This window comes from Copidosoma floridanum, unplaced genomic scaffold, assembly GCF_036245765.1.
Source record: "Copidosoma floridanum isolate Cflo_tuat_1 unplaced genomic scaffold, Cflo_Japanese_pri ptg000001l, whole genome shotgun sequence".
NCBI lineage: Eukaryota > Metazoa > Arthropoda > Insecta > Hymenoptera > Encyrtidae > Copidosoma > Copidosoma floridanum.
This window is the reverse complement of record NW_028321878.1, coordinates 8,473,140-8,488,734: the sequence shown is the minus strand read 5'-3', so window position 1 is coordinate 8,488,734 and position 15,595 is coordinate 8,473,140. Positions and strand designations below refer to the sequence as shown.

The 15,595-nt window shown below is 44.3% G+C and overlaps 1 protein-coding gene across 3 annotated transcripts in view; it reads left to right on the top strand.

The window, feature by feature from the left end:
- The first annotated feature begins 699 nt into the window (after nt 1-699).
- LOC106639771 (retinal homeobox protein Rx1) overlaps nt 700-15,595 on the top strand; it is a 50,535-nt gene continuing 35,639 nt past the window's right edge. Inside the window, exons 1-3 of one of the 3 annotated variants that reach the window (XM_089590857.1) lie at nt 706-1,025; nt 1,306-1,319; nt 2,734-2,738. In XM_089590857.1, the coding sequence (XP_089446983.1) occupies nt 828-1,025; nt 1,306-1,319; nt 2,734-2,738 (217 nt within the window). In that variant the 5' untranslated portion in view covers nt 706-827. Of the gene's footprint in view, nt 1,057-1,305; nt 1,320-2,733; nt 2,739-15,595 lie in introns of all 3 variants that reach the window. The other 2 variants (XM_089590853.1, XM_089590848.1) reach the window with 2 other exon arrangements.

Here is a 15,595-nt window from a genome sequence, read left to right as displayed (position 1 = left end):
CACCTCGAGCAGCCGCGCCCCCGTGTAGCCCCTGCCCCCCGACTGCCCGGACACCACGCCACAGGCGAGCTGGAAGGGGAAAAGGATCGCGCGGAGGAGGACCCGTAAACCCGGTGCGCCACCACCACGCGCCCATGGGCCCAGTGTACGTGCACGCGCACACACACCCCGCCCTTCCCTCCACCCCGCCCGCGAAGCGAGTGGCCGCGCTCGAGAAAGGATCGCTCCCCCCATTGCTCCGTGCTCCTTACGCGGGGGTGGACACACGCGCGCCACTCTGTCTCCTCCTCCTCCTCCTCCTCCTCCTGCCTGTACAACAGCAACTACTACTACTATTACTATTACTACGACTACTTGTGTGTGTACTGTCAGCCACCGGGGCGAGCAGCGCGGCAGCTGGAGTTTTTCCTTTCAGTCATTTACCTACCCTCGTTCGTTGCGCTGTGGTGCCGTTGTTGCTGTTTCTATTGTCGTTTGTCCGAGTTGACGCGCAATCATGGGAGTACTTATCGGTGGTTGGGTGCGTGGTGCCGCCGCCGATTGACAGTTATATAGCCCGTGCGAGCGTGCGATCCGAGGGGGAAGGATCGGTAACGCGAAGCCATCAAGGTACTTTGGCAGTGATGTGCGAGAGAGTGTCGTGAGCTCGCGAGAATCTAACGGAGGGACACGGTGCAGTGTATTGAAGTATATACTACGGGGCACGATCCTCGGAGTAAGTCAAAAGTACAACCGAGCGGACCTCGGAGGAACGGTATACATATCCTTATTTTTTGATGCTTACGAGCGTCGTCGGTGAATGCAGTAACCGGTAAGGCGGGGGGCGGATGACTTCGGTTGTGGCGACGGAGCAGGCGATCGCGGCGCCGACCATGGACTCCCAGCAGTTGGTGATGGAGAGCTCGGGGGCCAACGCCGCTGTGGACAAGGTCAGCCCCAAGCCGATGGGCAGCGGCACGCCGAGGCACAGCATCGACGCGATCCTGGGATTGTCCGGGCGTAAGCGCCGCCAACAGGAGATGGAGGCTCTCAGCGAGTTGCAGGACAATTTGACAGGTACGTCGTTCCTTTTGATACCCGTTTTTCGGCTAGATCATGGTTTACAATTGTGGACACACTTGGTCATCGTTACACCGGGATTTTACTAATACACACGGTGCATTCGATGCATACAGTTGAGGAATCGCACGTATCACGGCAGCGATATCCTTTCGCTCGGTCACCCATCGCGGGTATATTGTACGCGAAACCTCGCCGAAGCAGCACGTCCAAAGGAGTCAATTTAAAAAAAACCAACATAATGAGCCATCGGGGCTCTCGTAAGTGCACAGTGGAGCCTCCACTGTTTTCCAAGTCCGTAGATTAGAGGCTCGCTTACAATAGAAAACAGGACGAGAGAGGAGCAAGAGTATAGGTATAGAAGCAGAGAGAGAGAGAGGCTATACGTAATCGTCCGACGGAAGACGACGGCTGCTGCTCTCGAGGCACCGCTGCACACACACACACACACCGACACGGGCTCCTCTTGCTCACCTTGATACGCCAGGAGCGATTAGTGCCGACGGGGATTATATACCGTCCGTGGAGCATCAGACGGACGCTCCTCTGTGGTTTTTCTCTCTGGCTCGTTGTTTTTTTTTTTTTTTTTCTTCTCCTTCTACTTTGGTTTTTTTGTTTTTTTGTGTTTTTTTTTTTTCTCTCAAAAACAAGTAGGAAAAAGAGAAGACGAGGAGGAAAAAAAGTTAATACGTTTGAAGCCGGGCCGACTGCCACGACGCGATTAGCAAATTGCGAGATGTGCATGTATACATTAAACACACACTCGCGGGATTGAAAAATAAAATGAGGCTTTGAAAAACTGTAGCGCTCGCGAGCGTCTCTCTCTCTCTCTTTTTCGCTCGCTGTGTGGGTATAAACCTCCGAGAGAGAGAGAGAGAGAGAGATCGAGATTAAATATCGCGAAAGCTTTTAGCGTACGTGACTGTTTCAATCAGCCCAGAGATGGATGGGAGCTTTTGATCGTTTCTTTTTTTTTTTTTTTTTTTTTTTTCCCAAGTCTAAATGTGTCCACCGCAGCTACGTGCGTTTTTTCTCCTCTTCTGTATCCCTCTTCTTGGGATCGTGTACAATTATCATTTATTCTCGTTCGAGTACTGCTAATGTAACCCTCGAGAGTCGCGGTGATTTTTCTTTTCGACTCGCTTGTTATTCGTGTAGTATACCCACATGCACGGTCGATGGTATTACCAACTGTCTACGCCACGGCAAATTGATAAATTGACTCAACTGCAGCGTAGTTAGTGGAAAAATCACGACTGGCAAACATTTGCATAAATAATGCTCTCGTCATCGGGTCGTTGGGAGAAAAAAAAAAAAAAAAAAAAAGAATTACGTCAAAGACAAAAAAAAACAGACACTATACTTTGTTACACGCCCTTTAGATGAGAAAAATCAAAAACCATTCAACGTACGCAACGACTCTCAATATTTTTAATACACATTATACACCAGCTTATTACAGCTTGGGCATCAGAGGCAGGATTAAAAAAAAAAAAAAAAAAAAAAAAAAGTGGTATACCTGAGTAGATAGTAGCAACGGCAAAAGCAGCAGCGCATCGCGTACATGTATAGAGGCAATTTGCGCGGACGTAAACGGCCTTTATCATATGGGTACCAGTATATACACACGCGTGAGCGTGTGTGTGCACAGCAGGCAGCGGCGAGAGAGGGAAGAACGGGTGTAGCGTGGCGTATAATTGGAAAATCGTTAGTATCGCCGGCGGATCTCACGTGTCGTTAGAGAGTAATTTGTATCGCCGCGATACCCATACACGTACCCACATAAACCTACTTGTGCTCGCGTGTGCCTGTATACGTGAATTCGTACATACGAATACCACACGCATATATAGCGTCTCGGATCGCACGTGAGCGTACACATGTGTAGGTATACATATATATATACATATGCACACGCATATATATATACGTGCATTTTCATCGGCTTCCTCAGCCGGATGCAATAAACGTCGGATCAATTAAGATCGCGGCCCGATAAGAGCCGGCTCGATAATTAAGTAGTTTCAATTTTGCCGAGAGCCTTCGTGCGGTGAATAAAGTTGTTGTTGCACTGCCTGCGTTTGTTTTGTCATTCCTTTCTTTCTCTCTATTTTATTATTGTTATTATTGTTATTATTATTGTTATTTTTTGTTTCATCCCCACTATTCGTCTTACCCTCGTTCCGAAAGATCAATTACACCTCTCCTCGAAATTCTCGCAATCACGATTTTCGAGTCGTGTCCCTGCCGTGAGCCAGCCCCGTGATTCGTCATCGGAGGATAAATCAATTATGGCGCGAATAATTTGCTGCGTCGAGAGCCGAGCGAAATTACTCCTCGCGCGATCGTGTAATTTATCTGGAGAAGTAAATTGCCATTACGCGCCGAGGAACTCTGTACTTGTGTGTGCGTGTGTGCGCACGTATCTAATATTCATGTACATGGCACGACTCTTGTGTGCAGTTGTTTGATGGAATTTCATACAGTCACCGAACGAACCATAATAAAAATCGGGCACGTTGCAACGTGGATATGTGTATATAATATACATTGAAAAAAATCAAGACGAGTACACGTATGTTATTATTATTATTATTTTGCCTATCTTGTTCCCGCTAATCGAATTATCGTGGAGGAAACACGAGCGCGAAGAGATTAAGGGGGACGAGGACGAGGAATATGGAGCCTGAAAAAAATTAAGATAAGCCACCACGCGGCTCTCGAGAAAAAAGACGCACAACAGCGTTGTAGGACGCTCAACAAGAGGCGAACGAGCGCGCGTTTTAACTAATAAGCCACGAGGGTTGAGGGAGAATCGGGTCCAAAAGTCTCGAGGAATTAAAAGGGAGCGGCTTTGGGCCTCGCATCTTACGAGAATTGACGGCTCTACTAATGGATCCGACCTCGCCTTTTTTTATTCTTTTTTTTTTTTTATGAAAAAACGGATCTTTCTTTCGTTATCTTTTTTTTTTTTTCGCGATTAAATATGAGCTTTGCTGTACCGCAGACTCGAAAGCAGAGAGTGCGTGACTTTTTGTTTACAGAAAAGGTGGAGGAGAAAATCAATAGCACCGCGCGGCTGATGTGTCTTTCTTTTGTGTACACAAGTACGTGTACACTTTTGATGGGTTTTATTCGGTTTGTATTTGATGCAATTCAGTCATTTCATCGCGATTATTTCTCAAAGCAGGGCTTTTGTAACTATAATTGCACTGGATCCCGAAAACTCGTTGCAACTGTCAAAACATGAGTTTTATCTAATGTATTGTCCAGCATATTTTTTGTTGTCTCTATCGTCCAACGGAAAATCGATGCAAAAAAAAAAGAATCTTCAAACGTGTACGAGTTTTAATAAATTAACGAAACACATCACTAGTGCCGTTAAAACAATTTGGCTCGTTTTTATTTAAATTATATCACGTGTCGGTAATAGACGTCACTTGGACGCGATAAGAGCGCGTTTTAAAACACCCGCCTATTATTAAAATTACGTTATCTCGCGAAAGAACCCCGACAGCCCGACAACGTTAAATTACACGCCGCCAATTTTGTAATCACTTCGAAAAGCCGAAGTAAACTGTGCGAAAAAAAGAAAAAAATTAAATTCCCATTGGTCCCTGCACGTGCAAGGTGAAGCATATATATACACTTTGTTTGAGACAAACAAATAAATTCCAAAGTGATATTTCCACTGAAGAGTAACAGACGCTGCGGGCAAAATCGTTTCTCCCGTGGAAAAAGGTTCATTAGAATTTCATAAAATTACGCAAATTGCCGTCCACGCGGTGGTGTAGTAATCAATACGACTTAAAAATTATACTAATAAGCCCTTCTGCGAGTGAGCTATCGGTCACGACAATCTCGGCCACGCACACACACACACGCGCACACACACGAGCGCCCAGAGTCGAGAGAACGCGAACCCCGAATTATTCAATTTTCTCCGAAGAAACAAAACACAATATACCTGCTCCCTAATCTGTCGGGAGCAACCCTCTCGAGCCAAGGCACGCGTTAAAGGAAAGGAAAGAAATTCCAGCGTCATCGGGCCAAAGTTACGGGGAATTCAGAGAAACCCATCGTAGCATCCACCTTCTCTCCCCGCGCTCAGTGAGGCCCCTTCTATTAGCGCTCCCTCTCTCTCTCTCTTTCTCATTTGGTCGAGGGCGAGCTTTTGTTACAGGTATATATGTATGTATAAGTGAGCCGGGCGGCAATTCCGATCGCGTGACAACTCGCCGTCTCTCCCGCACACGCGCCCGATTGCCCGGTAATTCCGCGCCCATTTATCGCGGATATACCTCCTTCTCGTTTTTCTCCCGGCCATACCGGCCTTTCTTTCCACACTGCTTCGGAGTACCTGTGGGTGGGTGCGTTTTACTTTTTAGAAGCGCTATAATTGGCCTTGATTTTCAAATTTGCTCGCATACGCAAATTATCTCCGGGAATCACTGTCGGCTTGACATCGACGATTGATCGTACTTTATTACTAGGTCAGAACTAACTTTATTACTTACTCCACTTTTGTAAAAGTAAATGCTTATTACTCGCGAATCATTACATCTACACGTAAAACAATTGGCTTTACGATGTGATATTATGGTTAAAGTGGTACGGTGGGCAAGACAAGGGTTTTTGGAGCTGAGACAAATAATCCTTGATTCAATTCAAAAATGTGTTATGGAGCAAAAATAAATTCCAGCATACATGACGAAAAAAAAAAATAAATAAAATAAAATTCATGACAGTTGTGTATGGAGGTGCGCATCCTTTTTTTATGGGCTTCTATATAGGCAAACAATTAAAAATTTGTAGTAAACGAACACATGCGCCTTCGCGTTATTTTCGTCGATGGAGACGCAATTAGCGTTAGATAACTATCGGCGTTGAAAAGGCTATATACGATCGAGTTACGGATGACACAAGAAATTCAAGAGCTTTTTTTTTTCTCCTCGCCTCTCCGACGTGATTCTATCCGATGGTGCGTGCATTTACATGAACTGCTAACGTTATTCAATCTACGGCACATCTGTTCGGGCTACATGTGCATGTATACACGCATTATACGAGCGATTTGAAGAGAATCGGGGGGGGGGTAGGGACGCTTCGAGCAAAACGATTTTTAACAGCCCATCGTGTTAATACGCGCAACGTGATCACCAAGGGGGGGGGGGCTACGCGTCGCGATTACATTATTATCCGTTTCGGCAATTTTTTCACCGTTTCGGTGTATACGCAGTGAAAATTTCAATAAAAAAAAAACCAAGGGAGAGGGCGACCCCGTGTACAAATTAAGCTTCAATCCCGAAACAACTTTGGCAATTCCAGCAATTCCATGCCCGCGCTCGATAATGGTAGTATTTGCGAGCAAAATAAGCTTGACGGCCTCGTATCATGAAACTCGAGATACACCAGCTCGCCGTGCGATACGTATAGACTAATCGAATCCCGGTAGACGACGACGATTCTTCGGCCTCGGGAGTAATCGGGTCGAATCAAGAGGCAAAGATCCTCCCTCCCGTTAATTGCGCGCATGCACCTACGAGGCTCGGATTGATCGCTCCTCTAGTTTTCCGCGCCTATACACCCGTGGAGGAGGAAGTTGGGTGGCTTTGGACGATGTTTCCTGGAAAGGATGCGCCGTCGCGCGGGGGTACGGGCGATCGATAAGCCACGCGTCGAAGCGTCTCTCGCGAGGAGATGACATAGATTTCCGAACGAGGGAGGTGGTACTCCCAGTGTCCATCGAGCGATGAAAAATAATACACCGTCGGGCGTTTATTATAATTTTCATGGCACTTCAAATGAAACCCCAGCAAAGCGAAAGAGAGAGAGAGAGAGCAATGTAAAAGCATACAGGGTGCGAGTACAAAGTCGAGCGAGCGAGGGGGAGCGAGCGAAGAGGGTGGAAGACACGCGTTGGCCCCTCGCGCGACAAAGGGCAAGGGTTTTATAATATACACGTATTGAATGGGTTCGGGGAAAAGAGCGGGAGAGAGTATATCAAAATGAGGACGGGGGTAGTAGGGGGTGAAATTTGCTTGTGTGCAACGGTACATACAGTTTTGAGGGCAAATTAGCCGGCTCATTTGTTTGGCGGCGCGGTCGCGGCGATTGTTATTGCGTTGGAGTCGGCCTCCTGTACTCGTCATATTTTCTCCTCGGTCGACTGGCCTTACCATATACACAACGTGTACGCGTGAGAGTATGGTTGGTTGGTGGCAAAAATCATCGCCGAGTTTCGCGAAAGGCGACAAAGTCGCGGTAAACGAAGGGGGGGAGGGGGGGAAAGTCTTTTGTTGTCGTGGTCGGGAAAGCTCAGCTTGGCGTGTTTTGCTCGCGACACGTGATTATTCTGACCTTGCGCGCTGACGTATTTTTAATGTGACGTTAATTAGCTCGTTTGACGTTTAACCTCGTGTATTACCCCCACAATAAAGGGGGGTTTATACAGAGCAGCTACACTGATGTTTTTTTGTTCATTTAAATATTATTAGCTGCCGTACGATAAATTCTTTTTTTTTATTTAAGCATTGTATCGAAAATCGGTGCACTGTAGGGAACAAAGGTGACTGCGACTGCTCGGTTCGGGGGGATGTGCCTGTAACATGCGTGGCACCGGAAACGGAAGAAGCCAGAGGGTGACGAGAGTGCGTTGGAGAGAGACGCCGGTGGAATCAATCGAAACGACGCGCCGTCTGTGCAATTTGCGGACGTGAATTAGCAAATAATCGCAGGACGCGATGAATCGTATACGGTATTGACGGGTGATTCGTGCGTATACCGATATTAGAGGTTTGCGTATGGCATTATATGGTTTGATGAAACCGATTGACAACCATCGGATTGTCGTACAAAAATAATGCTACCCATCAAATTTGGGCAAAGCTGATGGTAAATATTTCGAGATCATCCAGAGATACACGTTTATTTTAGTTTTTTTGGGGCGTATTCTATTTTTCTCGTACAACGAGGCTCACTTTTAGTTTCGACATCGAAATATCGTTGGTTTTTTTTTTTTTTCTACATTAAACCTGATACAGCTTTCGTGACCCACTACAATTAAGCCCTTTGAATTTGAATTTATTTTACCCATATTATACATACACACAAAACAAAGAGTCTGCCGGAAAGTTGGAATCGTACACGAATGGAAATAAAAATCAGAGATAGGATTTCGAATGACGTGTACGAGCTAGTGCCGAATAAGGAAGTCCACGGATTTTAATTAATTTTACGAGGTTGGGAAATTTATTGTGCTGAAACTCCCCACTTAGATGTTAAATCTAAAGTGGATCGTTCGTTCAAATTTGATTCGTTTGGCTCAACAATAAGGTGGTGGTGAAATTTCTCAAAGACTGATTATAACTTCCGAAAAGATTGTCTAATTTATCACTGTCTCGTTAAAATTACGAAAATCCAGCTAAAAGAATTATTAACCCAAACGTCTTGCCTTTTGTATTCATTGTCCTTTGTTTTGTCCAATACTATGATTCAAATACCAACAACATAGTATCAGAGAGAAGGAGTAACAGTTACGAGGAAAAACAAAAAATTCTAAAGCTACTAGGATCAGGAAGTTGATGGATCATAAAAATGAAATAGCCCACTAACTCCGCAGCGCAGGGTAGTCGATAGTTTTGGGAGCTACCACAAATTGATTTTAAAATTTAGGGCTCTCGGGGAAAAGCCCAAATGCTCGTGTCGTAGAGTTAATTGGCCCGAAGAACTCCTTTTTATGGTTACTCCCCTCGAAAAGATGTCAATGCCCAAGAAAAGAGTAAAATTTTTTTTCATTTGCCTCGATAAAATTAAGACGTAAGACCCGCCGGATGTAAAGATAACGTGATAAAGCTAAACGCCAAAAAGCACCCAAAGCTCGATCAATCAAAAAACCCCCGTCTCTACATCTTTCTTCCTCTCACCTCTTACGCTGCAGTGTAAACAATATATCCACAAAAACTACGCGAGTACACACTCCCGGCTTCTCCGCCATTAATTCACTTGGCTCGTGATATCCCTTACGTGCAAGCGTACACACACACACACAGCCAATAAAAGGGAGCAAAGTATAGCAGTGGCAGGAAAAAAGCTCGGGGGGCCGGGTATAGATGCCGGCTCGAGATACGCCAATAAAGCGAGAGGGACCCACGCCAGCGGACAATTAAATTATTAACCGGTGGCGATAACGAGCCGACCCGTGTACACCTTACGCACGAGCTGTACTCCACTATACTGCCGATTACCCATTATAACCGGGGTTATATTATACCTGTGTGCGCACAACAAGTTTGACACCGAGGCGAGGTTGGTCGAGGTTGGAGAAAATAAAAAGGCATCAGCAAATGGTCGGGCGAGCGAGCGGGTGGCTAAGTAATAATGCGAGGCAAATTATGCGGCGAGCAGGGCCAAGGGGGGCCTAGCCGTATACCTATATTACCCACGAAGAAGAAGCTCGAGCTTGCGCTAGGGGGCTTCTGAGAGAGAGAGAGAAAGGGCGAGCGCGCGTGTGTGTGTGTGTAGGTGTAACAAGGCGAGCTGGCTGGCCTAATGAGTTTTGCGAAGGAAGTGGAGAAGGGGGTGGCGAGGGGAGGGCAGTGACTCTAAAACGCCTGTTAAATTGAATTGATAAGGGGGACCGAACGAGTTGAGAGTGTGTGGGCGCTCCCCTTTCCCCCTGGCTTGACTTATAGTTTTTGTGCGCCGAGGTGTAATGCAAATTATATACACTCCCTCCCTATATACGTGGCACCTGCATCGAGATTGAATTCTCAGTACACGTGTATGTATATATATATATATATATATATGTATATATGCATATATACGTGAGGTAGATTAATGGATTGTTAGTTTGTTAGACAGCTAGGATAATATGTGTGTGTAGAACCACTTTGGACTCCTCGTGTCTCGTTTTTGCTTGTTTACTTTTGGCTTTTGCTCTCTTGTTTGCTGGACATGCAATACTGTGACGGTTTGTTTATTGTGTTAATATTACACGCGCCACAGTCGCTTTTGTTTATTGTGTTAATATTACACGCGCCACCGTACCCTGGCGAATGCTTGGTTCCATTAGTTTTGTATCGTGTCAAAACATTTGTTAAAAAAAAAATAGAATTACTGAATTATTTCAATATAAAATTTTATAAGCAATCTATAATAGTCATTGGTAGGCTCTTCTATATTTTCTTCTGCATAAATTTGTAACTCGAACTAACAACGTATTCGACGAGTATAAGAGTCATGCCATTCCAACCGTACCAAATTAGCTCGAATGAATTATAAGTTATTTCAGCAGGTATCATGGCTTTTTTACATGCAGTGCAATATTCATAAAAACAAAAAAAAAACAAGGGAGCTATTTTACACCAATTTTACTACCCTATGTGCCGAAACACTGTTCCACTTGGTGAAACTTAATCATGAAATGGCAAATAAGCCCAAGACAAATAGACCATCCCGAGACGCATTCCCGAACAAAATGTAATAAAGAAAGGAGCCAATTATATACCTACCACACCATCGGCAAAAAAAAAAAAAAAAAAAAAAAAAAAAAAAAAAAAGGCCCGCCATGCATCAGCAGAGAGAAAAGGATCCACGTTTCAGCAGCGGAGAGCAACAACAAAAAGTGGGTGCACCGACCCCGAGTGGGTGTATATACGTATATACACACGTATACATCGAGAGAAGGAGAGAGAGAGAGAGGAGCCAACGAAACTTTATATCCAAGCCAAGCGCGAGAAGTCGATGACAGCTTAAGAGCCTTCGCGCGCGCGCGCGCTCGCGAGAGAGCTCTTAAGAGGATAATTTTTTCCCTCGGCTCTCGCACGTTGACAATTTAATAATTTCGCAGGGGGCTCCCGCGCGCCTAATATACACACACATGTACACGAATACCTGTATGTATTCGCCATGGACAAGATACGAGGGCGAGAGGCTTTTCGATTCGCGGAAATTTCGTCCGAGGCCGTTTCGCGGGCATGGATGATTAGCGACGAGTTCCCTGTAATCAATTTTTTCGCGTTGTTCCCTGGAAAAAATATTTGGGCACCAATTTTTGCTTCTACTCGACATTGTTATAAATTTCTTTTGTACGTGGTTGTGATTTTGACGAGCACCGTATATATACAGCTCAAAGTTGCTCATACATCTGGATATTCGAAAAAGTATAAATTTAGATAGAAAAGAGCTCGTCAGGGCGGAGGTTGTCGGTGGCCGGCCTGTAGACGCACCAAAGACAAATTCCGTAATCCTCTTTGGTCGGCGGGAAGCTATAAGCCCTCGCTCTTATTTTCTCTTCGTGGCGGAGGCACAAACGCGCGCTTCCTTGCTGGATGTTTGTGTTTACTTTTTTTTTTTTTTTTTTTTTTCTACGTTATAAAGGACGAGGCCCACTTTGGTCCACTGTCCTTTTACGTCGAACTGGATTTTGAATCGACACTTTTGTTTCGCAGATACGCGCTTCATATGTTAGCCTGAATTTTAATTTGATGGTTGTGATTGAAGGTTTGGATCGTTTAAGTAGCGCCTTGTGTTTCGATTAAAAATCTAAACTGGAAACAAGAAAGAGATATACCAATTTTTAGTTCTCATTTTGAGTTCAAAATTATTTTATCTTTAAATTTGTAACCCTCCAAAGTTTGTGAACAATCATATTCTCCAAGTCAGCTGGTTGTTGCTACGAAACTAAAAATGATACTCTCTCCATTTTTACAGATATTAATCTTATGAAAACGTTGCACAAAAATCGATAAATTGTTCCCTTCGGTGTCACCGTATTGATAAAAATAAAAAATTAAAACCATCAAAGAATGAAATGAAACTTCGACTCGTCGACATGAGTAAAGTGGAGGACAAAATTAAATAAAACTCGGCAATTTAATAAAGGACTAAACAGCCGGCTTTTAGCGGCTGTAAATGTTAATAATAATTACCAACTGGATAATCACTCGTGAAATGGACGCTTTTAAAAAAGAGGCCCAGCCTTCACGGAAAGGGGGGAATTAATTTAATACGAATCCCGGTGAGTTTGAAAGAGAGAAAAAATTACTTTGCAGTCAATTTGCGTAGCCGTCCGTTACCTCTTTTTGTTCGCTTTTGCAAACACACACACACACGCGCCCGCGCGCGCACGCGCTCGCATAAAAGTATAAGGGGGAGAAATTTTAGTCGATCGACGAACGAGCCCGACGATTAATAAGCTGTCAGCCTAGCTTCATCCGTTATAATCTCGCGCTACTCTCGCCGAGCCGTATATATACAGCGCGCCTTGGCTTTTTCCTGTCTAGTCTTTTTAATACTTTTTCTGTGTTTTTTTTTCTCTTCTTCTTTTTTTTTTCCTATACACCAAATCACTTCTTTTTCCTCCGGCTTAATGTCATTAAGTTGTTTTTGTTTTTGTCTATTCGTTTTTTTTTTTTTTTTAATTGCGTCGGGCGCTAAATCACCCGATGTCGAAGTCTTATTCCCTCGTAAATTCATTGGGCCCACCAAATCACCACGATAATTCAATGGTAAATTTCAACCGTCCATCAACAAATTATTCATTTCCAATTAAAAACACATAACAATAATAACAATAATGATAGTGGTACATCCTCACCGAGAGCCGGTATAAATACACGTATACGAAGACTTCTCACGCGCCAAATCCCCGGTTAAACGCTCGCTAATTTGCACAATCCCGTATTCCCTCGGCCGCAGGATACATCTCGATAATTTATCTCTCGAAAAACATAATACAACGCGTATGGAACGGCTCGCCACTCTACACACGGAAGCTTAATCGAATAAGTGCCCGAGCGCTACCGATGGTAATCTCCAGCCAATTCTACGGCGCGCTTATCTTAATTCATTGGCTGTGGCTCTTCTACGTCTCTCACCTGTATAGTATACTTGTACACACCTGTATATGTGCGTGTATATACACGTATTTAGCACTGCCATATTTGCCGGTGCTCCGTAACATTGTGTGCTCACTGTAAAATTCACTTAACAATCCGTGGACACGAAGATTGTTATCCACTACTATTGTTGCGTGTAAGGTTCCTCCAATCGAAAAATCGAAAATGCTTCGCGACCTCGATTCTGTGGTTTGCAAAATAACGCAAAAAAAAAGCAGTCCTACCAAGAAACTATAGTCGTACGAACAGTAGCGAAGATTTTTTTTTTTGTTTCCGTTGGAATGCAAAAGGAGGAAGAATTTTTTTCGACCTCTCTCTCTTTTTTTTTCTTTTCTTCTTCTCCTCGATATTGTACCCCCCCCGAAAACTATTCGTGTATCCCTAATAGGAACGAAATTATTAACACGTGCATCATCGTCGTCATCGCCGGATTCCAGAGGCTCCCAAAAATAAACCTTTTAAAAGCCCACCACGACAAAAGGAGCGGCCGCACACACCGCGCAGCTTATCAGTGTATATATACCTACGCGAGCGAAAGAATGCAGGAATCCACCGCGCAGGTATATCCGTCAGAGTTAAAAATGGAAAAAAGGGGGTATGGGGGGGGGAGGGGCAACGGGGCAAAGAAGAAATCAAAAGTCGAGCGTCCATTTGGTCGAGATATTTCATTATCGGCGATCGGTGATTGGCGGCGGTGGCTCGCCCATTAAGAGAGAAATGCTCGATAGTCCCGTCAAAATGTACCAAAAGGAGAAGAAGAAAAAAAAAAAGAGGAGAGAGGGAGAAAGCAGGTAACACGTGTTGTGTGCATCAAGCAGAGGGCCCTCGATTTCTGGAGTCCCCCCCTGGGCCGGTGTACACCGGTCCATTATCCTATCTCGTCGTGTCAATCTCTTAAGTAGCTGTACAAAAGAAGCGCGAGAGGGAGAGAGAGAGTATAGGACTGCTTAAGTGTATACACGCATAGCCGACGATACGGGGCTCGTGCCGATACCATCATCATCCTCAGCGCGTGCATTTGCTGATGCGAGGAGGGGAACAAAAAAAAAAAGAGTGTGGGCATGTATAGGTATTCCATGGGGGGGGGGGGGCACGGATTCTCTTTTGGATTTTCCGGCGCGTAAAGTGCTCTCTCGCCACTGAGCATCCGAGCATTATCTCTCGACTAATAACGTAGTTTTCTTTCTTGTTCCTCTCCTCACTCCTTTCGTATTTTTTTTTTTTTACATCTTCTCTTTTGCTTATTATACGCTTTCCTTGCTTGTTTCTTCATGTCCCGTGTAAATTGCCGCGTACGCCGGTAATTAGGAAAAACGTCGGGATTGATTGGTATACGGGGGGGGTATAGGGGAGATGCATACCGGATAGAGTCGACGAAGCCGTTGCGCGTAATGCGCGTCGTTCGGTAGGTATGGGGCGAAGCCGATTTTTATGTGTTTATTTTAATCCGCCGGAGTGGCTGTCAATTCTCATAAACGCATTAAGATTCCTCGTCGGAATATCGATGGAGAAGAAGTTGAAAGAGAAGATACGAGTTGGAAGGCATTTTTGACACTCAAGCGTCTACCGATTTAATGCCGAGCGGCGTATTATACTAAAACGCGAGTTTTTAAGCGTGCATAATTAGGAGACGCGGGATATTACTTTCTTATCGGGTCTCTCTTTGTTGCGGGCCCGAGATTGACCGGATTAACGTTTAATCGAGATATTTGCATGATGTGTAGCAAATGAATAACAAATCGGTACATTATTGATTTCGATTGCGTGTTTTGAGCTATCAAATTATACGATCGCGATGTTATTTTTTACGTACCAGAATTTATGAAAAATATACACAACAATAAAATTTGTACCGAGTAAGCCTCGAGAATATCAATTACAGAACCAAAGTACATCGAGTTTTCCATCAAAAGAAGGGGGGAAATAGGTATCACTGTCGTTGGGATCGCGTGAGGCGAAACAATACGATTTCAGTGCCTCGAGTGTATGTGTATACGTGTTTGCGATTTTCGTCGCTCTCGGTGATTGGGCTTAGTTGATTTTGGGCGAGTTTCATGCCAAGCGGCTTGCAAGTATAGAACCATCCATTGTACACACGGGCAAACGTTGTCCTAAAATTTATGTATCGATAAAAATAACTCCAAATGATTATTGATTTATCGAACTCATTTGCAATAATTAATGTCGACAGACAGCTGTTGCGTCCGATTAAAAGTATGTTAGAAAAAAAAAAAAAAAAGCTCGACCGATGCCTTTTACGCCATGGGAAAATGACGTCGGAGTTCCATTATTGAAATTTCATTTTCGTTTTTAATGGAGAAAAGTGTACCCTTAACTCGTTAATTAATTTTCATCCATCCCCCGGGAAAATGTAAAATTTGTTTGGCAGCAAAAATTAAACTCTAATTTTTCCGCTCAGCCGGGAAGGGGTTGAAGTATGGATCGTTAACGATTCGCGTCGCAAGAGATGGTAATTGAATTTTTCGTGATCACATCCCACGCAAAAAATTGTCTCTAGGACAGTTTATATTAGGCACATACCGGTTATAGTATACGTAGTAATAGTACTTGACGCTGACGAAACAATGAGCATTGGGATTAATATCGAGTTGTTTTTTTTCTCCCTCGGAGGG